Raw genomic sequence first — 23,682 nt, forward strand, 5'->3', positions numbered from 1 at the left:
GTGTGTTCCATATGACTTGTCTGAATATTGTTCTAAGAAGGAAACAATCCTTCTGCTTACCACCATTCTTTATCAGTAATATTTCATTTCCTTACCCCAAACACTATTTTTTTAATAAATAGTATTTCAGTGAATCCCTCCACAATCATTATGGGCTCCTTCATAACCCCATATCTAAGTCATGGCCATTTGACCTCTTTAATATCTCTTGATTATCTTTGGTGATTTCATTCCAGCTTAGATACTTCTCATCAACTATCCGCCCCCCCCACTTCCAGTCTCTCTGGTTCAATCTAATTTTCATAATGAACCCAGAGGTATGTTCTAAAAACACATATTTGAGAATGCTGCTTCTCTGTCACCCCAAAAGTAATTATCCCTTGTGGCCTAAAGATGAAGTACATATTCCTGAGGATGGCATCCATGATCTTTATGATATAGCTCCAATCCGACTTAACAACCTCATCTTCTTTTACTCAGAGATTCTCAAGTCAAACTAAACATTTTTAAAAATTATTCTCAGATAAACCCTGATCTTTGAATCTTCCAAGTTATTATTTGTGTGAACAATCTTGTTTTATCTATGCCCCTACCCAATCCCCAACCAGACATCAGGTCATTTCATCTGTGTAAAGACTCTTTATTATCAGCCTATCTAAAAGAAAATGATAATACCGCAAGATCAATTATCTAGTCAGTATCCAAATTCTCCTATTGTCTCATATTTATTTTTTAAAAAATGGAATCCATCTGTTGCAACAGACTAGTACAGCTCTCAGGAATCATTTTTCTGGCCAGAAGTATGTTTTCTACCACTTAATTCTGATCTGCATTTTCTATTGCTAAAGACGATGACAATTCCCTCACAGCAGGTTCAGTCTGGGGGGTTATTGACAATTTCAGGGAACTCTGTGGGTCACTTAAAATTAATTTTTTAAGTTTTGACTGTATTTATGAAGGTTAATTTTTCTAGGCAAGAGTACCTGGCTCTCATTATAGTTTTAGAAGCTCTGAGTAAGACTCAGAGTCACTGAAAAGCTTGCACTAATGTCAGAGGAAATTGTAGACCACAAAGGCTAGAGGAAGAACATAAAGTGGCTTTTTGAGGGTTTCTTTATGGGGGTGGAGAAAGAAGTTAAATTCTGTTATATTTATTAACTTGAAATTTGAGAAACATTAACAAATTACTTTTGAGAGAAATAGTTAAGAATTAACTCATGTCTTTATTTAGAAAGAATAGCATACGAAATTCATTGGGGACGCTAAGTCCCTTTTGAATTCGTTCCCCTTTGAATAAAACAGCCTAGTTTATTGTGGTTTGCTGAATTCTGGTGGTGAAACTCATACTCAGATCTTGAATTGAATTCCTTATTTAGATGGCACCTGTGACTCCTCTTGATTTAGGAAGGGCAGAGCCTAATCTTGTGGGTTATAATTTATTTGTGCCACAGTGTATATAGCAGTTTTGAAAATGCGTACAACTTTTAAAAATTAGGAACGTATGCATATATCAAAATGAAAGGGTTTTAGAGATTATCACTAATCCTTCCTCTTTGCACCAACTTTTTTCAGATGAAATCCAACATCAAACACCTAATGGTACTATCACTATCAACCTAGAACCCCCGAAGCTGCCACAACACCTCAAACTACCTATGCAGAGGAGTGGGGAAGCTGATCCCGGGAGAAAGTCTCCAAGCAGGCTTATTTCAGATGGCAAATTGGAGCCGTGTCCTGAGGTGGATGTGGGGAAGTTGGTGTCTAGGATACAGGATGGAGGGACCAAGACTACCCCAAAGGCCACCAATGGACCAATTCCAGGCCCTGGCCCCACAAAGACCCCTTCTTTCCACATAAAGAGACCAGCTCCCCGACCCCTGGCTCACCACAAGGAAGGTAAGTACTTGGGAATTCCAAGGGAATCAGAACTGAACCCATGTTTTTATTTATACTTGTCACCTTGAGATCCTTCAAGGATTGGAAATATCATAAGTGGGAATGTGTTCCACTTTACTAGAACTCATTCTGGAATGATGGTTGAGACCACAGAAACATTCACAATAATCACTAGAATATAAGCTCTACGAGGGCAGGGACTTGAGGCCTGTTTTCTTTTCTTCTATATTCCAAGTACCTAGAACAATGTCTTGCTGGCATATAGTAGATACTTGTTATTGTGGAATAAATGATGAATGATAATCATGTTATTTAAAGCAGTGTTTCTGTTGCCATTTATTAAGTATCTTCTGTGTACCTAGCATTGTATTAAGTCCTAAGTTTTATTATCATCATGATCCTTTTGTGAAGAAAGTATTATTCATGTTTCAGTTAGAAAACTGAAGATCCTAGAAATAAGTAACTTCCCAGAGAATCACATGGTAACTGGCAGAGCTGGGATCTAAATCTTAGCACATCTTGCAGGTGCCAAAAATCTGTGTTCTTTCCATGAATGCAGAATCCTCGTTTTGCCTTCTGATAAGAAACTTTGAATCTGTGAACCACTGTTTTCTCATTCTCATTTTCTCATTTGGGAGAAATAAGGACAAAGGGGTACAGCTTCTGTTCGTCTACACTTTTAAAATCATTACAAATTCTAGATGTAGTTGACTTCTACAATCTTTGTAAGCTATACACATGAGGACACATAGTGAGAGGAAGGCGCTGATCCAGAGGGAAGTTTGAGAATATGATTTCTATGAAAATAGTATGGTAAAATGAAAATATAGACTTTATTCTCAGAGGATTGAATCCAAATTCTGGCTCTTTTACTTTGTATCCGGATGACCTTCTTAACATGTGCCTTATGTATTTGTATCCTCTCCTGTTCTAGAAAGGATTTAAGGCATTTCACAATATAGCCAAATATAAAAATGTAAAATAGTAAGAATAATGCATCTGGAAACTATTGGCTCGGCACTAATAGTGTACTTGGTCCCATCCTAGGTGCTGAGGACACAGAAGTCAATTATACAAGGTTCCTGTCCTCTATAGGCTTAGAATAGAGCATGGCAAACTATGGTATGTGGGCCAGATCAGACCCATTGCCTCTTTTTTTTGTTTAATCTTTATTTGTTCTAATTAGTTATATATGACAATAAAATGCATTCTGACTCATTGTACATAAATGGAGTATAACTTCTGCTTCTGGTTATACATGATGTAGAGTTACACAGGTCATGTAACTATATACATACATAGGGTATTAATGTCCAATTAGGGTAATAATGTCCAATTCATTCTACTATCTTTCTTACCCCCATTCCCCCTCCCCTCCCTTCACTCCCCTCTGCCTAATCCAAAGTACCTCTTTCTTATATGGCCCACAAGCTAAGAATGTTTTTAATATATTTAAATATTAACAAAAGATACAATTTTTATGATGAATAAAAATTATCTGAAATTCAAATTTGTTTCTTTAACATAAATATACCCCTTCATTTACATAGTGTTTAGGGCTGCTTTCACACTATAACAAACTGAGAAGAAAAATAGAAACTTTATGGCCCTACAAAGCCTAAAATGTTAACTATGTGACCCTTTACAGAAAAAGGTTGCTGACCCTTGCCTGAGATTCTAGAGAACAGGCAAGAAAAATGAATTCTAGAGCAGGGGCATGGGAAGATAGGATAAGAGGGAAATAACAGGAAAGGAATCAGTACACAAAATGTTTGCTGTGAAACTTTACACACTTACTGGAATAGCGTCAGAGAGTTGGCTCCAAACTTTCTAGAGAAAACAAGAAGAAATAAACCTCAACGGTTATATAATTCCAAGTTCTTAAGGGAAAAATAGCCCGTTGTTCAGGTAAAACATAATTTTTCTGTTTTGGAGGCCAGGAAAATTTTTCTTCTGTGGACTGTGGCATATAACAACCTCACTGTGGGCCAATGGCATTGTCTCAGAGGACAATTTAGTGAAAGCCTATTCTGTGTGGGGGCCGGTACACATTTTATGAAGTAACTGACCCTATGAATTTTCTGGCTGGATCTTCTGATGCATCCATGTGTTATTTAACCTCTTTGCACATTGGTTTCCATATCTGTAAAATGGGAGAAACAGCTCACCCCACAGAATTATTGCTACAATAAAAAGGAATAAGAAAATATCTGGCATAACCAGCCTATAAAATATGATACTGATTCTCTTCCCCTGTCCCTCCCTCCCTAAGATTTGCCTCTTCTGGGAAGTAGAGACGAAAAAAATAAATAAATAAAGGCCAGGACAAAAAAATAAAGGCCAGACTTCTATGTGGACATCTGCTTCAGTTTATAATTTATATATTGACCTTCATATCAATCTTCTAGAAAGTTGGATAACTCCACTTACACTCATTACAGTAAAATTTGTCTTGCCTGTCGCCAAACCTTGAGATCAGCCAGGTTCTATCAGCTCTTCAGAAGAAGTTATTTAGCCCTCCCTATCATTTCTACCCTTACAATCTTCTACTTCAAAGTTCAATCCCAGTGGCCTTCTCTTCTTCCCCTTCTTCCACAGTACCATCCTCTGGGCTGCTGGTGGCACCTGCTGTCATTTAATGATGTCAGTTAATATAAGTACTGATCTGACCTGTCTAGTATCAGTCAGATTATCTAAATCTAGGCTGCAGCATTGCCAGGCTTTGATTTCTGCCCTAAATCAGTTAGCCACAGGCTGAAATGATTCAGCTTTTTTCAAAGGCCTCTAGCCTTGGCCACAGAATACAGAACTGAAGTGTCTCTGGCCTTGGTGGAAGATTAGCCACACCTCTGGGGTAGTTGCCTCTTCGAACCTTACCCAGGCCACCCCCTCACCACTGCCTCCCTTTCTCCCTCATCCCTCATGATTTTGGCTGCCATGCTGGTAGATTCACAGGTATCAGAATAGTTATCAATTAGGAAAACTCTGCAAATGGCCATGACCCTGAGCTATAGGTAGTGGCTGTTAACCCTTGTACTAACAGAATCACAGGAAGAAGCTGTCAAGTCAGCTGACCCACTCTGAACCTCAAAGTTGTCACTCCATTTCAGCTCCATTCTCCAGGATGCTTTATTACTTTAGGGATCCAATGTGCCACTACCCTGACACCCATCTTCACTTCTTGCAGTGATCCACCATTTAAGTGGACATGATATTCTGCACATTTTTTTTCCTCAGCAATTAAAAAGAATAAAATCATGGTGCCTGTTAAATTGCTTTCTTCCTTGACAGTCAGCTTTACAATAACATCAATATTGTTTGCTGGTGGAATTTTATCGAGGGCCCTTTTCTGTTACAGACATAAGCTGGATATTTTTTCTTTTTCCATTTCATCTAATCATTGTGACAGGCCTGTGAGGCAGGTTTTACTGTTCCCATTGCACAGATGGAAATACAGGCTCAGAGACATGAAACAACTTGCCCAGAGGAATTCAGATTGTAAAGTAGATATGGGGCTTGAATCCAGATCAGCTTGTTTATACCACATTTTAATTCAGCTGTTTAAGCTACCTTCTACTTTCTATTTTTTTTTCCCTAAAAGACACTTACTTTGGGAGTGACAAAATTATAACATCCTTTTACCTTTCATTTGATGTTACTTCTTCTTACCATTTCTGGCTGTGCAAAAGGCATGTGTAGTTCCCACAGAGGAATTTAGGACTATCCTTGGGGAATAAAGAGGCAGGAGGGCTATTTCCCATTTACTTACATGTATTTGCTCAATTATTCAGACAGTGCTAAGCAATGAGAGTGACCATGATCTTGCCTTCTGATGGATTATAGTGAGTCTGGCATGTAAGCAGCCAGTCGCAGCCCAGTATGATACATGATCTACTGGTGGAGAGAGTAAGTTTCAGTAGGGGCATGGGGCAAGGAGTTCTTCATTCTGCCTGAGGTATTGAGATAAAAGTGGAGACCACACCGCTCACTATAACCCTATGATTTAGGAACCCTTCTTAGCTCTTTTCCTCTGTCTTGAGAGAAAAGACTACATCAACTGAGGTCCTCCTGTGATTGCAGGAAGGATACTTCCAAGGTTTTGCTCAGTCATAGGGCCATCAATTCTCTACTGGGGTGACTAATAGTATAAGTGGCATTTCCATCTGCTCTAAAAGTATTAGGAACAGACTTGCTCCTGCAGTAATGAGTGTTGCTGGCCATTATCCATATTTTCTTGTTTGGACTCATTATGCTTTAATAATCTATTGTTTGATTTTAAATCTCAGTCCTAACTGCAGTGTAACTCCAACTTGTTCTTCATGGATAATTAATGGTTAAGGCTTTAGGGGAGCATGGAAAAGTGTCATAGGAAGAGATTCTTCTAGAAAACTGGGAGACTCTTCAAGTGGAAACAATCTTTCCCTACTGTCTCAGGTTAAGTGTAGATAGGTAAAAGGAAAGTTGGAAGAAAGTTGCTTAAGATTGAAGACTGATCACCATCAGGTCCCCCAAAATCTGCAAATTATAAGATTTTTTGGTTATCTTCATTTGACAGAGAATTAGAGAGGGAAACAAATGATTAGATTGGAGAAGGAGATCCAATTTAGAGTATTAGCCAAATTTTCAACCAAAGTTAAGAAAAAAAAATTAAAAGGAAAAACAGGTGGAAAGACTATAGGCTCAAGATGCTTTATGGTCCTTAGTGGTCTTAGTGGCCAGGCTCCAGAGTGTTCCAGCTATGAGTTTGAATCTTGGATATTCCCCTTCCAATCTGTGGGACATTGGGCAGTTCATAACCTCTCTGAATCTTGGGCTTGTCCTTGTTATAATGAGGCTAATAACTGTGTCCATTGGATTGCTATAATGATGAAGGGAGACAGGTGTGTGCCTGGCACATCATGAGTACTCAGAAACAGTAGCGAGTTTTTTTGCCCTTATTAGAGGTTTTACTAGCTGCACAGTTTTCATTAGGTCAGCTTCACATCTCTGAGTCTTATCTTCCCACTGGAAGTAAAGACAATACCTCTATTGCAGGCAGGTAAGATTTTTGTGGGGAATAAGTTAGTTGAGGTATAAAAGCATCTGGTAAGAAATGGTGGGCATGGAAGATAGGGCTGTCTGCTATTCTGATTATGGACCATGAGACACCTGAGGCTCAAAATGTAGATGGCATAAAAATACTCAGAGTGAACATGCAGAAAGAGGCATTATTTAGGGAAGGGGAAGAGGAGGGCTCCATTAGCTTCAGCTCAAGTCTTCTTTGGTCCAAGAAACCTCCTGACAATCTTGTTCTAGGGAACTCTCCATTAACCCATTCCTTGGGCACCTAAATTTGGCCCTCTAATGTGGATACTGAGTGATAGGGTTCACTCTTAGCTCATGTGAGTATGTCTTCTCTTCCCAACTCAGTTTTAAGAAGCCAGGGAACAATTGTGAGAATTCCTCATGAGAGCATAAGATGGGGCCTCAACAAACTCCTGATATATTGAATACCTTTCATCTTGTGTTACAGAATAGACCTGAATCTTGTTTATATTATGTTTGTGTATGTTTACATGTAGCCCAATGGGTTCCTAAAAAGGGAAATCTTTCTTTGCTGTCCTTCTAGTAGACTGAAGTGCAATATTTTTAATCAATAAATATTTGTTAAATATTCACCAGTTTTATGCAAAGCAAACTACTTGGGTCTCTGGGGAATACAGAGATGAATGCCACCTCTATCTTGCTCTCAGAATGCTCCAATTCTGACAGGAGAGATAGAGCCATGAAAACAAAGATCCAAACTACAGGATTCAAAGTACAAGATGATCAATGCCTTAAGAGCCAGAGAAAGAACTTGGAGCATTTTAAACATGTGGAGATTTGGAGCATTTTAAAGCATTTGGAGATACAAATTTGGGCATGAGGGAATAGGGTAAATAGCCTCTTAGAAAGACATAATTAATTGTAAGGCATATACATGGAACAATAAATACTACTGCTTGAATTGTAGGATATGTGAAGAAGAATGGTACAAAATTAGATCAGAAAGGAGAATTGAAGCCAAATGGAAGTGGGTCACAATTGCCAGGTTAAACATGTCAGTGTATATTCTGTGGACAGCAAGGAGCCATGAAGTCTAAATCTTCTGAGAAAGAGAGGCAAAATACATTGGGGTTTCTAAAGTACTCCCAATGTAGCATGTAAAAGTCAGCAGGGAGAGATAGAAGTCTAAAGACATATCATAGGCTGATTCATCTGGATAACAGTCCAACCCCGTGTTGTATTGTAGGGAAGTGATCTGCTGAAAATCATACAGCTTAGTTTTAGGACGAAGACTATATTTCAGGTTTCTTGACTCCAAGTTATATGACTCTTCCCTCCCAGCCTCACCAGTTTGGCATTGTGCTTTAGCAGTGACTGAGACAAATTTGAGGAAAGAAAGAACAACATTGGGGTCTTTCAGCCAAGAAAACCCTTTGCTGTCACTTCAAAATCATACTTGTAATGAATCATCAAGTTAAACCTGCAAATAAAGGGCAAAGGCAGACGCAAGGTTCACGATGTTTGTTTCCTAAGGCCCTAGGTTGTTGTCCATTTGGCTATGACTGTGAGTTAGGAATGAATGGGGTTCATATTTAGGTGGTGTCATGTTGTTTACTCATCAAGGGAAATGCGAGCCCTAGGATAGACATGGCTTCAGGTAGGAAATGTTTTCTGGCGCTGAGTGTGTGGCGCATCCTTCCTGCCCAACTCTCTTCCAGTAGGTAGTAGAAATGTGACAGTATTGTCTTCTCTGGTAATCTCTAAGCTACAGTGAAGAAGCAGTTGTGTGGCCTAGGGTTTCTCAATCCTGGCTGCACATCACACCATCTGGGGAGCACTGAAAATATATATGCCCAGATCCTACTCCAGTCAATTAAACTAGAACCTCTCAGGAGGATATCCAGGTATTATATAAATTTAAAGCTCTTCACAAATTCCTGATGTGTAGCCAGGGTTGATAACTACTGGTAGTTGGGACAACATGGGTTTCAGAAATCAAATGAAGCTGGTTTTATTGTTTATAAACTATGAGGTTACTACTTACCTTGCAATTTCTTTTCCTCATCTGTAGAATAGGGGCAATATTTTCTGTACAATTATGGCCAATGTTAAACGGGAAAAATAGGCATAAAGTGCTGAGTACGGTATCATAGTACCTTCAACAGAACAGGTGTTCAATAACAAGTTAGATAATTTATTTTACTGGTATTATTTTGTTACCACTGTCATTGTTATCATTTATAATTTTATATTCCTAATAATAACAACAAAACTGCAGATACTGGGGAAATCACTCGATTTAGAGACAAGAGATATAAGACAAGAGATGTAGGTTTCAGTCCTCACTCTATCAGTTATCTGACTATGTAGTTGTGGGTGAATTAGTTTACCTTTCAGAACCTTAGTTGCCTTCTCTATGAAATGCAGACAATAAGACCTATCTATTCTTCTTTACCAAGTTTATTGTGAACAAATATTTATCATCTGGAAAAGTGCTTTGAATAGGATGATACTTTTTGAAAAAAAATGGATTATTATCATTTTGATTATTTCTTCCTAATGTATTTCTGTATTTTCAGCCTGGGCTAAAGGGAATGGTGTGCCCAGAAATATAAGATGCAGACTAGATTGGGAGAAAGAATTTATGTATGCCCATGTATAATGTTTTGGTAATTCTTTCATCAGAACATAAATCCCACTATATTATCATTATCTCTGTGAATACCTGTCTCACCAGAATGCCTAGGTGGATGGATTCTTTAAAAAAAAATAACAATATCTAAGCACTTCAGGAACATTTACATAAATGGAAATTATATTTGTGTGCTGTGTTCAGAGGGGTGAGATTTGCACTATATCTTTAGGGATGATTATAATAGGTGAGACATGAGATCAGGGCACATAATAGTGAAAAAAAGCAGGAAAAAGTATATCAATTACCCTGTGTGCTAGACACTACCTATAGGGCATACAGACAATGTGTGTGTGTGTGTGTGTGTGTGTGTGTGTGTGTGTAAAACTAAATTGGAAGCAGGCGCTGTGGCGCATGCCTGTAATCCTGGTGTGAGGGGTGGAGCCGAGGCAGGAGGATCTCGAATTCAAAGCCATCCTCAGCAACTTGGGGAGACCCTAAGTAACTTATTGAGACCCTGTCTCTAAATCAAAAAATAAAAAGGGCTGAAGATATGGCCTCTGGGTTCAATCCATGGTACAAAGGAAAAAAATAAATTAAATAAGTTACTTCTTAAAATCACCTTGAAAGCAGGGTTAATTATATTCATTTCCCAAATGAGGCAATGGTAGTCAAAGAGGTGAAGTGATTGTCCATGGTCCCACAGTTAGGAAGTAGCATAACAGAACAAAGCCACAAAGCAGGTCTGCACAATTCCAAACTCTTTGTTCTTTCTATTATAACATATTATCTTACCTTTAAGTAAGAGTCAAGGGCTTGCTCAGATAAGGTGGTGAGACCAGTTTGATTTTAGTTGAGCTGGTGATTAAAGTTAAAGTTCAGGGTTTGTCCTTGGGACAGTGATTTGAAACTAGGCTTATGGAGGACTCTGAATTTACATTAAGGGTTTTGAAATTTATCCTGTGAATTTTTGAGCTTTTTGAAAGGTGTTAAATAGAGAGGAAACAGTATAAAGTAAACCTTACAACAGTAGCATATGAATTCAATTTAGTGTTTTATATTTACCTTGAACATTTTAGTAGAAAAAATTGAATATCAATATCTACTCACAAAAATTAATCAAATAAGAAGATCTACTAACACCCTTGCATAATTGTGTGTCTACTTCAATATTGTCTGCATCAATCCATGAGCACTTTTTGTGGACATTTTTTGTCACTTGATATTATTTTACAAGCATGTTTTTGTTTTGAGCTTGTCCAAATCCTTGTCAGTTTATGTATAATATGTTTGGTTAAATGCTTGTAAGAATCAAATTGTTTGCTTAGCTTTGGGTGTTGGCTCTGACTTTTTTTCTGTTAAGATACATGTGTTTGTGCCAATTGTTTTTTCTTTTTGTCTTGGATTAGTTCTTTTGGGCCTGTATCTCAAAGTGGAATTACTGGATCGATGAGTCCAAACTATCTCATATGTATGATGTTGTAGCTATCCACATTGTTCTAGAATGCTTAATGAGTATTTAGACAAAATAAAACTAGTTACAATGGCACCAGCAATGTATTAGTGCTCTCATTTCACCATAATCCTATCAGAACCATTTTGTAAGAAAGTGTTTATATTTAATATGTACTGACCAACCTGGAAGCTAGAGAAATAGAGGTAAGAAGTGACTTAGGATAGTATTATAATCAAGACCTAAGTGGAAAGACCTGAATATCTGTGATGATGAATTTGTCAAATTGAAATTTACTATCGAACATTGTTAAACATATTAATACCTAATTTAATTGTCTCAATACATCTGTAAGATAATGTAGTCTTAATCTTGATTATATGTTTGAGAAAAAAGAGACTTAGGAAGTTATATGACAAAACCAAGGTTTACTAAGTTATGGATCTGGGGTTCAAACATAGACTTTCTGAAGGGACAGCTGGCAGAAAAGGACAGAGATTTTGGTGATGAAGAAGAAATGGAGACCAAGGAAAATGGCTTCATAACTTGATTATTGGGTTCTTGTTCCTGAGTTGTATTCCATTTGGCTAATTATTCAAGTCTCTGGTATTGTTCTTTCTTCTAGGGGATACTGACAGTGTCAGTAAAGTGCGACCTCCAGGAGAAAAGCCAACAATCATCCGTCCCCCAGTGAGACCCCCAGACCCTCCCAGCCGGGCAGCTACTCCCCAAAAGCCAGAACCAAAGCCAGATATTGTAGCTGGCAACGCAGGGGAAATCCCATCATCCGTGTAAGTAGGGTTGTTCCTCAGTTTGACCTAGTGCCTATCTTAGGTGACCAGAAATGCTTTCAGGATCAACATATGGAATGTATATAATGCACAACTGTGGGGCATCATTCACTTTGTAGTCTGGGGGAATATAGGCCAGCCCTTTTTGAAGTATTCCATTCAGCACTCAAAGCTGAGATTTTCCTACGGATGAAGACTTTGATTCTTAGTATCTATCAGAAGACTCATTTTTCTTAGCTGCCCTGATCTATGTAGTGTGATAAAATCACTTTCTGATTTTAACCCACATGGCTTTGGAACTTACTTTCTTTCTTTTTTTGGCAATTGATGTGTATCTTTTGTGTATTTTAGCTTTAAAACAAATTTTGCACAATATGTCAGTGTATTTCTGAGAAGTTGAACAGTTATTTAAAAAAAGCTATTATCATCTGACTACTAGAAAAATAAAACAACAAAAAAAATGAATTACAATAATCCATCTCAGAAAACTTTTCCAATTCAAATTAGAAGGGCTCCAATTTATAAATCTCTTTTGAAAGGACAATATTAATGCAATGTACATAAGAACATCTTATAATATAATAAAAATAAACCACAATTTTGTTATATAAATTAACCCATTTATTATAACCTAGGGATGTCTCAAATGGTAGAACTTCTACTGGTCTTTCAATTCCTTCAGCCTTCTGATTGCAGACTTGACTGTGATGGCAGAAGTGGTGTCATATGTCGTAGGTCCAGGCACCACCAGCCTCTGTTTTCATGCAGGAACCACAGTACCAGATCCCCACAGCCCGTCTCTTTATCTTGTTTTTGCCACAGAAGGAGCAAGTGTACTTGGCATGCTGGCTAATTTTAATTTTCTTCACCATTTTCAAGATGGAGGCACCATAGCAGGTCCCAATGATTCCAACCTTCTTAGTGTGTTCAGCCATATTGCCGTGACTTAGGCTCTAGCCCAGAAAATGGAACTTACTTTCTTATTTTCTTGTTATTGCTACTGGCTTTAAAAGTAATTTAATGAACACATTAAAAAAAAAAAAACTTTCAAAGTCCTCCAAAATGACTCAGGTTCTCCAGAGAGCCTCTTACAGGGTAGGAGCTGAGCTGACATCCAGCAGGCTTTCATGAAGCTGGGCTGTAAGCCACGGAACCAGGGAAGGAGCAGCCAGAATGGGACCACAGCAGCACTCAGGGACTAGCCTGGCTGGTCTTCAGCCAGCTACTGGGACTTCTTTCAGCAATACTACCTCCTGACCTTCCTTTTTCTTGTATCACTTGCTTTCCATAATTGTAAAATTGGGGAAAGAAGAGCAAAACCTCCACTGTTCCAGATAATTAGCTACATATATTTACCAAATGCCAAAAATTATACTTTGAAACCCAAGAGTAATTTTACATATTTAATTTCACATATTTTCCCCAAGAAAAGCTGAAGTGGGCAACAAAGTTAGACCATTTTGGACCCACAGGGAGCAAATGGGTTCATCTGTGGTTTTTCAGGTGCCTCTGGGCTCAGGGCCATTATACATAACTTTTTTTTCCTTTTTTTCTATCTTCTTTTTTTTTTTTTTTTGTAATGGGGATTGAACCCAGGGGCACTTAACCACTGGGTGACATTCCCAGCCCTTTTTGTATTTTATTTAGAGACACAGTCTCACTGAGTTGCTTAGTGACCCTCTGAGTTGCTGAGGTTGGCTTTGAACTGTTATCCTCTTGCCTCAGCCTCCCTAGTTGCTTGGATAATAGGCATATACTACTACACTCAGCTTGGCCATTACACATTCTGATATTTGGGTTTCTCCTGAGACCCAGGCCCATTGCTGGCAAAGGCAAGGCCTTGCATTGGCTGCCTATCTAGTTCAGTCTTTTGTCCTTTTCATTGGTCATTGGTTTTCACATGTATTCCAGAACAACTCATGGGACTTAATTGACTTCTGTTTGCAGGGTGGCTTCCAGGACCCGGTTCTTTGAAACAGCTTCCCGGAAAACAGGAAGGTAAGAGACAAAAGGGACAGAAGAGAAACCAAATCATTTTTTAATAAATGCATTATGAACATCCCATGGGTTCTTGCTCTTACCTTCTTTTGTTCTCTTTCTCTATAGAATACTCTCTCTTTCCTGCAACTTTGTATTTTCATCTCTTTCTCTCACTTATATCTCTGTTTTTGTCTGTCTCTCATGCTTTTTCTCACTTAGTATCTCTCATTCTGTCTCTTTCTGTTACTCTTTGTCTTTCCTCTATGTTTCTTTCTTTATGTCCCTGTCCTGTTTATCTGTTTTTCTTTCCCTATGTCTCTCATATAAGATATCTCTTCCTTCCACTTTCTTTCTCTCTCACAAATATGTGCATACACACACACACACTCTCATGCATACACACCAGACTATACTGCAGAAGCTCATACCCAATGTAGATCTTCTTTTTGTTTGTTTGTTTTACTTATCTAGACACTGTTAAATTCTCAAAGGGCAACTGATAGGAACATGTAGAGTATAGTACTCTACCTTAAATAGCCTTAGAATAAGCATGGCTCCCATTTCAAAGGTAAATAGTAGCCTCAGATAATGGTTCTCAAACTTAGTGCATATCTAAATCACCTGCAAAAACTGGAGGGAAAAAAATCAAGGATTCCTGGCTTCTATTCTAGACCTGCTAAAGCAGAATTTCTAGGAGTACAGACTAGAGATCTGGTTTTTGTCTGTTTGGTTTTTTAATTTTCTTCATTTCTCTCCTACCTTCCTCCCCCTTCCTCCCTCCCTCCCTCCCTCCCTTCTTTCCTTCCTTCCTTCTTTCTTTCCTTCCTTCCTTCCTTCCTTCCTTCCTTCCTTCCTTCCTTCCTTCCTTCCTTCCTTCCTTCCTTATTTTCTTATTTTCTGACTCCCTCCTTCCATTCCTTCCATTTGTGTTTAAAACTTCTCAAGTTCTGGAACAAACTGATCAATCCCTGGGCATTTGGGGCCCTTTGGACTAGAACCTGGTTAAATGATTGCTTAGCTTTTAAGGTATTTTCTGTGAGTTGTTCCATGTTGTTATTGAGAGAGTTTTAAATTGTACTCCCTAAAATGTAATGGAAGTGTTGTTACTCTTCTAGGTGGTAAATCAAAAGCAAAATAATTCACCTTTTCCAGAAATTCAGCTTGGGATAGGTTAGACATCCTCTAGTCAAAACTGTAGATCTAGACTAACCAAGACCTGGTTCTGCATAAGAAACCCTAGTACTGTGAGCCAAATTCTCCTTAGACATGATTTTCCATTTGTTCTACCATAGCAGATGAAAGTTAGGTCAAGGCCCCAGATTTCTTTTACAAATAGCATGAAGATGAAAGGTTTTACCATGGAGGTTTTCAAAAAGGCTTGCCTTGAGAATGAAAAAAAAATGAAAAGAAATAAGAGATAAAGAAGCAAGAAAGAATGGGCATGCCTAATATTCTTAATGATGTACCCCTCCAGCAAGACAATTTCCTGGTCAACCCCCCCTCCCAGGGAAAGCCTTTTAAGAAATACATACCAAGGAATTTGAACAATGTAAACTGGAATGAACAGAATACAATGGGAATGTCTAAATGAAAAACTTTTTTAGAAGTGATGATTATCTAAGCTGGAGCTTGAAGGATAAGTAAAAATGTACAGAAAAATGTTATGGGATTGAACTGCATCTCTAGATGGGAACCAAGGCTTTGAGAAGGGAATATGTGAGAGGCATGAACAAAATTCAATAGAATCTTCAGGGCAGGCAGACTTTCAATAGGGAAGCAATAGACAAACTAGTGTTGAGTGTGTACAAGTCTGATAACATTGCCAATTGGGTGGGCTTTGTCAGCCAGTGCTCAGGGAAGCCTTAGAGCAACTATAACTCAAGTGGGCTGTGACCAAATCAGGCCCTTCAGGACACTGTACTACTTTATCTATCCTATATTCACCCTTCAAGAACCTAGACTTAATTTTGGTCTTTATCCCCAGATTCCATTTTGGAAGGAGTATAAATAAGAACAATGTGGATACCTGCTCTCCAGTATGTCATGAGCCCCCATATCCCACTGGTTCCTCCCACTCAGTATCCAAATAGGGAAGCATCCATTCCGTCTAGACCCCCACCTCAAAACCATCACTTGCATTACTAAATACAAATGCCAGCCTCTGAGCAAGATCCTTGGACTAGTCACACAGTCAATCCTATCCATGGTCACTGTGGCCAAACTCTTCCCTCATTTGTAATGCTTCCCATTTGCATAACTAACTGTATCCTGCTATTTGAATGACACTCTCCCTCATTTCTTTCCATTCTATAGCAATTTTAGAAAAATAACTGAAAAGAAAATGAGTAGAGGGTAATCAAGAAGAGAAGTGAGGGGCTAGGGTGTAACTCAGTGGTAGAGTGTCTACCTAGCATCCTCAAGGCCCTGGGTTCAAAAAAAAGAAGAGGAAGTGAAGACTTCAAGAGAGGATATTATAGGGAGGCAGACCATCTTTATATAATACAGGTTCAGAAGAGATTATTGTTTCACTTTGGAGAGAATGTGGGAGTAAAAAGAGGAACTATAGGTGAGATTGGAAACATGACTTGGGGCTAGAACATGAAGGTCTTATATGACATATTAAAGTATTTAGTCTTTACACTATAGTCCATTGGAGGAGGGTCATGGAAGATACTTAAGCATGACAATTCATATTCTGAGCTGAGTTGTGAGAAGATCACCATAATGATAATGGGGAAGATAGATAATAGTATAGAGACTGGAGGTTGGGAGACCCATTAGGAGACTAATCATCTTGGCAGGATTTGATGAAAGTCCTGGCCTATGGCATTACCTATTGCATTGGAATAGAAGGGACAGACTTGTGGCAGGCTCAGTAAGACACTGCTGACTTTTCAAATGTGGGATGTTGCAGAAAACTTGAGAGGGAATAGTAGACTTGAGTAATTAAGTAGATGATTCAAGAATCATCAAGGAGTAGATTTTTTGAGAAAGATTTTGTGCTCAATTATAGATGGTTATTTTGAAGACACTCAGGGGAAATCCTGGTACAGATCCACTGGGTAACTGCAGCCTTAGGCTAATAGTTGTGGCAGGGCATAGATACATGGAGGAATAGAACTATTGAGAACTGACACCATATAGCTTCAGTATGGATCATCCACATATACTACAATATGAATAGTAGCACTTTGAGGAAAGTGTCCCAAAAATTGGTAGTAATTGAAACCATGAATGGGAATGAGATCATTCAGGCAATAGTTATAAACAGTTACGAGAAAAACAGAAGAGGACCAGCTGTTGTGTGGGATGCACTGCTCACATTATAGGGGAATTGGTTCTATCGGATTTTTTATAATTCCCAGTTGTCCCCAAGCAATGATAATTTAGGATTGATCTGAACACATTAAGAGTCTGGGCAAGGTCGGTTTAGTCTTCAAGATAAAAGATGATACATTTTTACATTTTTACATGCCCTGACACAGATACACAAAGGATTGTTCTGCTACCTGAATAATGTCTTTGTATTAGGAGACTGTGCTCTCTTAACATTCCAGAGAAGCTTTAAGATATCCGGACAGAATCATTTTCCCATTTTTCAGATGACCTGTTTGGCCTTGGTCTGGAAGTATCCCTCATCTCCTTGCTTTGCCTATGTCATCCTGATTTCTAGAGTCTTAGTGAACTTTATTTCTTCTTTGTTCACAGTTCTCAAGGCAGACTTCCTGGAGATGAGAGTTGAGGCCACAGGTATGTTGTCTCCACCCTGACTACAGAACCTTTACAAAGACCCTGATTATGGAGTCTTTAAGAGCTAATACACCAGATTTAGAAGATGGGGACTCACTTTTATGCTTCAGTTCATTACCCTAAATTGCATGACCCTTGAACTTAGTGCTTTTTAATTCAGAGGTTTTGTGTGATTTTAAATTACTTTCTCCTTTCCTTTCTTTCTCCTCCAGTCAGACGGTAGTATAGTTGTACAGGTTGCCTTTGAACTAAATTCATTATGAGTCCTAGCTATAACATTTGGGGCAAGTACATTTCCTTTTCAGAGTCTCAGTTTCCCAGTCTATAAAATGATAAGTTGGAACCTTTGTAACTTTCACATTCTTTGGATCAAGAAGGAAGCAAATAACCTCCTTTGGGTATTGTAGACGGTTCCAAGAGGCTACCTTAGTATCTGTACAGGGACTTCATTTCTTCAGACCAAATTACTATTTCAGTCATACCTACCCGAACTTTTATCCTTAGTCTTTTGTGTTTGTCTAGCACAAAACACTTTCATATCCATTATCTCATTCAATCCAAACCAGATGCCAGAAGTAGATAGGATAATATGTGTTCTGACTCAACAAATAAAGGAATTGAAGTTCAGAGGAGATAAGTGACTTACTAAGGTCAAAAGCATCTTGGAGGTCAGGAAATGCTTTTCTCTACCTAGGAGTTCCAGATGCTTAACTATCAGATTTCTGGCATGACATGAACCAATATACACATAAATGATATCCAAGTATCTGGAGCTTAGCTTGTCATATGCTCCTTAGCCTTCCTTGTCTTCCTATCACTATCAGTCCTCAGAGGTCCATAGGTTGATAAACTTCTCCTTATCAGCCAACATAAAGGTGACGCCCCAGTAAAAGGAAGTTTGAAGATACTGAAGGCCATACAGGTGGGGGTAATCTCAGAAGTTCTAGTATCAGACTTTTGCTTTCCCAAGTACACCTTTGGGAAATTAAAGTTGGAAGGCACAAAGTCTCCAGACCTGATTACTATTCCACTGTAGGTCTGTTCTGTGGGATCTGAGCCCTAATGGCCTTTTCCCAGCCAGCCTCTGTTTCTCAGAAGATTAGCTACCAGTCATAGGCTTTGCTACTTACCTAGCAGGCTCCACTGCCCAGTGGCTGTTAAGTGTGTAACAAGTCCTAGCTAATTCCTTTTCTTCTTTTTCTTTCAGGTTTTAAAATCCTTGGCCTCAGGGATCCTTTCCAGGTCCTGAAAGGGTCTACTTCAAAGCCTTGTGTCCTGAGACATTTTGTGCTGAAGAGCAGCTCCTTCTTGGCCCTGCACCTTCAGGCTCATGGGAAGCCAAAAATAAGGGGCACATGTCCTAGACACATGTTTATTTCTCCTTTGTATTCTGTCTTCATCCCCTCAGAAGGTCTGTATTAAGCTCCTGTAACACTGTGAATGTCTGGATTCCCTCAAGCCCCAGACTCTGCCAAAACCAAGATATCCACTGACCTGAGTCGAAGAAGAGAGCCTAGTTTTCAACTCTTCTCTGAACTTCCTGCTTCCTCAAAAGGCTGTCGAACTCTCAAAATTGGGGGCTAAAGACTGGCCTTGGAGTCTTGCTCTGAACTAAAGGCAACTTGATTTGGGGTCATTGCTTACCTTGGCTGAAGGGGAGTAGGAATGTTTGCTGAATATTGGAGAATGTTAACATGTCTCTTACTGAGGATATGGGCACTGGTGCCAGGTTGGTGCTCTGGCATTGCAATATGTTGCTAAGAGCCTGTCTGCTGTGGGACCAGACAGCATGGGTTATGCCCCTCACAGTGCTAACACCCTGCATGGACTTAGGAAGGGGGCCTTCCTGCTCTTGCCTACAGCCACTTAGGACAAATCTGCAAAGCATGTTTTGCATGTCAAAGCCTAGGTCTATTTGGATTATCCTTCCTGTTTTCACCTGAAAGCTTCCTTTCCAAGCAAACAAGAAAAAGTGAAAAACAAACAAAACTACTCCAAACTGAAAATATTTCTTTAAAAAAGGCATATTGTGTTTGTCATATTGGAGCTCCATTCTTGAGTCAAATGTTAGGAAAAATTGTTAAGATGGAGGGAAGCCACGTAGTTATTGCTGTTGCTTCAAGTTTGCCTTCTGCTGATAAGCTATTTTATCTCCTGAAAAGCAATTTTTTATCAAGTGTCCATGGATTCAGGAACTCCATGATGCCCCTGAGATGTTATGCATGATTCCATGACAATTTGCCTTATCTGGGCAGATAGTCCATAATATTTTACTAATTTAAAATGGGCCTATGACCCAAAAAACATTAAGAACCACACCTCATGAGATAAAAGACTCATTTTACAGTCCATAAATCATTTGATTAGAAGAGGTTCTCAAAAGCATTTAGTCTAACAGCCTAGTTTTACTGGCAGAGCAAGTTAGTGACCACAGCAGAACAAGATCCCAGGTCCCTGAGCTGGTATGTGGAGTTCTATTACACCACACTTTTCTAACCAGGGGCCTTAGGGTTGGTGGCTTTAATGACCATCAGTTTGGGGGTTGGCCTTTTACCTTTTTTATTGACCTCACATTTACCACCAAGGGGAAAACTTCAAAAAACAATCCCCTGATCCCCTTCATTGATCATCTCAATCACTGGAAGGGAATTAAATCAATGTAGTGGATCAGAAAGCTAAGAAATAGATATTCCCGAATCCTGTTTGTTGAAAGAAATCTTCTGAAAGAGTGTCAGTGTTCCCAGGCAGATGCTGGGGCCATATCCTGTCTTTAAGGTCCATGTGACTATAACATGGCCCAGTATGGGAGGAAGGGCTTTCCCGCTTGCACTCTTCTAACATGAGCCCACTAGTACACTGATTGTAGTACTTAGAGAAAAGCATAGATATGGAGAGAGAGAGAGAGAAAAAAAAAAAAACATACATATGCCCAATCCCAACCAAATCTGAGATATCTTTGGGATGGTGTTACTAAATGGCAAAAGTCACTTTTAAGACTGAACTCCAAGCATGGTTTATTGGTGAGTAAGGAACATGTAAGCTAAATATATTAAGATCTTTGGTCAAAGTTATTGAGTAGAATCTTGATGCCATTCTAAATCAAACATGTTCAGGTGACTCTTTCCACCCTACCCAGTTTTGAAGGCCACATTGCTAAGGAACCAGGAGCAAGAAAGTTATCATTTCACCCGCTGCTTAGCCACAAAGAAAATCTCTGAGACTTGCTGGTCTCTTATTGAGCCCTGGTCTCAGAGACCTGGGTTCTTGCTCTGTCCTGTTACATGATTGACTAAAACAGGCAGGTGTGCAGAATTTGATCATGGAACCAGTGGCCAATGGAACCTCAGAACCAGGGAGGATGGTAGAGAGATGGTTTGACTCTAGTTTTCTTGGGTAGAAAATACCACAACCACCATGATGAAATTGGGAGATTATTGAGAAGCAGAGAAATGTATGGCAATCCCAGTGGAAGAAATATCCAGAAACTTGGTAGTGAGATTGCTGTGTTGCCTGGGACACAGACCTAGATCCTAACATGAAGGACAGGTACCATCAGTCTTATTGGAGGAATAATGGCTGAAGTTGTTTTGGCCTTGTTCTAAGCTATCCCCAAAGAATGAACCACATTGCTCCTCCTGGTACTCTGATTTAAAGAGCATAAGACTCTGACGAGGCATGCTATCATGGAATGAGATTGGCTTGGCCTAAGCTTGATGGTCTTTTAGAAGAGGCAGTGGGATAAAGGAAATAATCACAAAGTGGCAGCTATAGGAAATAATCAGTGTACCTTAGCCAGTAGGTTAGAGAAACTGGCAATGGATGAGCTGTAAGTCTTGAACTGGCAGTGATAACAAAGGAGCTAACAGTTATTAAACACCTACTAAGTACTAGGTGCTTCATGTATATTATCTCATTTCATCCTTAAAACAGTCATGCAAGTATTCATCTCATTTTAAAGATAAAGGAAGTATAGCCCAGTGGGCTGAAGTAAACAGCTCAAGGGCATATAGATTATAGTAAATAACAGAAACTGTGATTTGAATCCAGGCCTCTATGACTCTACCCCATGATATATATATATATATATATATATATATATATATATATATATATATATATATATATATATATTTTACTTTTTGTCACACTGAGTTAGGTGTTTAAACAGAGGTCACATTACTGGAACTGGCATGATTGTTGACTCTTGCCTGCCTAACAAAATATTAAAAGGTAAGCATTTGATGGAGGAAGGGGAGTTAAGTCCACTTTACAGGGAAATGAAAATTAGTCTGGAAGATATTTCTGAGTTGGGCTTTCTCTTCACCTCTAGAGTATCTGTTTGGTAATATTTTTAAAGGATCATCTAGTTTTACCTTGTGAAGTAAAAGATTTAATTTTAGTTGATAGTTGGTAAGTCCTTGGCCTAGCTATTTTTCAAAGGGAAAAGATCCTTTTGTATGTCTATGTACTTTGCTGATACTTCGCCAATGTTGTAGCATGTCCAGTTTCAATCAAAGAACTTGTGGCATGCATACATGCAGTTTAAGAAGCAGGAAAGGTCTCTGTGCTCTGTGTTACTTCATGCCATGGGGTCAAAACCCTATGCAGTTTTTCTGTGGTAACAATAAACATCAGGAGATGGTTTCAAAAAATATTGAATTTTTATTTTTGAAGTTAAAAAAGTGCATAGGGGTATGTTCAGCCACTGAGGAGCAAAACTAAGCATCCAATTTCAATAATAAAATACTGTCATATCTAAATAATTGGCTATCATGGGGAAATGACCTTCCCTTTTCAAGAAGTTCCTTGATGCTATAATAACTAGAACAAATAACGTAATAGAGGGAGTAGTTCTGTAACTATTAAAAATTGCTTGTGAGAAAATGTAGATCAATGATGCTACTATTAAAGTAGCTGCAGACAAGTGGCCTTGACACATTAGAAGCCCAGAAAAAGCTTCAGAAACAATGAATATGCAGAGATGCAAGATAACTTGAAGGAGATATTTTCAGTGAAGAAAAGCTTTCATTTTCATAAGGAAATGAAACACTTGATGCCAAGGACATTAATAGAGGATTCAAAAGATCACCTATGTGAAATATATGTGTGAAATCAGAAAAAAAATGAGATTCTGGGGCCCATTCATGTGACTTTCAATAAAACATGCAGACTGTCTAGTACAAATGGTTTCCATCTACAGTTTCATCATGAATACAATTTGTGAACATATTAAGCATGATGGTACAGCCACTATCTACTGTTTGTGTTGTTTTCTACAAACCTAGGAAACTTAGGCACAGAATTATTTTAGTCCTATGAGTCTTAATGTACTTTCTACTCTGCACTGTGGCCTTCTCATTCCCTTAGGCCTCACAACATCCCTATGTGATAGCTGATGGTACCATTTTTATAGATAAGGAACTTGAAGCTCAGGGAGATGAGAAATGATTTGCTCAAGATCACACACTAGTGACTGATTTAAAAAATAAAAACCCAGGACTAGAAGTTACAGAGTGCGTTCTACTTCTAATATACCTCACTGCCCCCAGTATTAGAGAAGATGAATCTCCATGGTAAATAGAGAAGATACTTAGAAATAGGACTGCTGAAAACATAAGGTAAGTCTTGATACTCATAACATGACCCAGCATTCTCAACATCAACATTACCTGGGAACTTGTTAGAAATGAAGACTCTGTGGGCCTACCCAGACATCTGGATCTGTATTTTAACAAGATTCCCAAGAGATTCCTATGTAAAAGTTTGAGAAGCCTGAATGAGGCTGATTTGATGTGTTGGGAATGATTACAAAAATTGAGTCAATAGCTATCTGCTTCTTGTTTTGCTTTGCCCATGACCTTGAGCTTTGGTGACAAATGAATGAAGTTTCTCCACCTCAAATAGTGAAATCAGCATCGTGAATAAGAAAACTAAAAAAGTTACCTGGCCTTCAAACTCTGAGCAATGGAGGCAGTGGAAAGGCAACAAGGGGCAGTTGGAAAAAATTCATTTCATGAGCCCTAAGGGACTCAGCTTTGTCACTGCCTCTCTAGAATGCTGAGCAAATCCCTCTCCCTTTTAGGCCTTGTTGCCTTTAAACAAGGTGATCTTATAGCACCTTTTCAGCTTTGATATTCTGTTATTCTTGGGTTTGG

General features: G+C 38.8%; 1 protein-coding gene and 1 pseudogene across 3 annotated transcripts in view; one reads left to right on the forward strand and one right to left on the reverse strand.

The window, feature by feature from the left end:
• Ophn1 (oligophrenin 1) overlaps positions 1–23,294 on the forward strand; it is a 370,997-nt gene extending 347,703 nt beyond the window's left edge. For 2 of the 3 annotated variants that reach the window (XM_077106703.1, XM_077106705.1), the window contains 5 exons: positions 1,573–1,896; positions 11,632–11,797; positions 13,745–13,795; positions 17,486–17,527; positions 18,735–23,293. In XM_077106703.1, the coding sequence (XP_076962818.1) occupies positions 1,573–1,896; positions 11,632–11,797; positions 13,745–13,795; positions 17,486–17,519 (575 nt within the window). In that variant the 3' untranslated portion in view covers positions 17,520–17,527; positions 18,735–23,293. Of the gene's footprint in view, positions 1–1,572; positions 1,897–11,631; positions 11,798–13,744; positions 13,796–17,485; positions 17,528–18,734 lie in introns of all 3 variants that reach the window. The other variant, XM_077106704.1, reaches the window with a different exon arrangement.
• Positions 12,456–12,732, reverse strand: LOC143639282 (large ribosomal subunit protein eL43 pseudogene; annotated as a pseudogene).
• Positions 23,295–23,682: the final 388 nt, after the last annotated feature.

The sequence above is a fragment of the Callospermophilus lateralis genome, chromosome X (assembly GCF_048772815.1).
Source record: "Callospermophilus lateralis isolate mCalLat2 chromosome X, mCalLat2.hap1, whole genome shotgun sequence".
NCBI lineage: Eukaryota > Metazoa > Chordata > Mammalia > Rodentia > Sciuridae > Callospermophilus > Callospermophilus lateralis.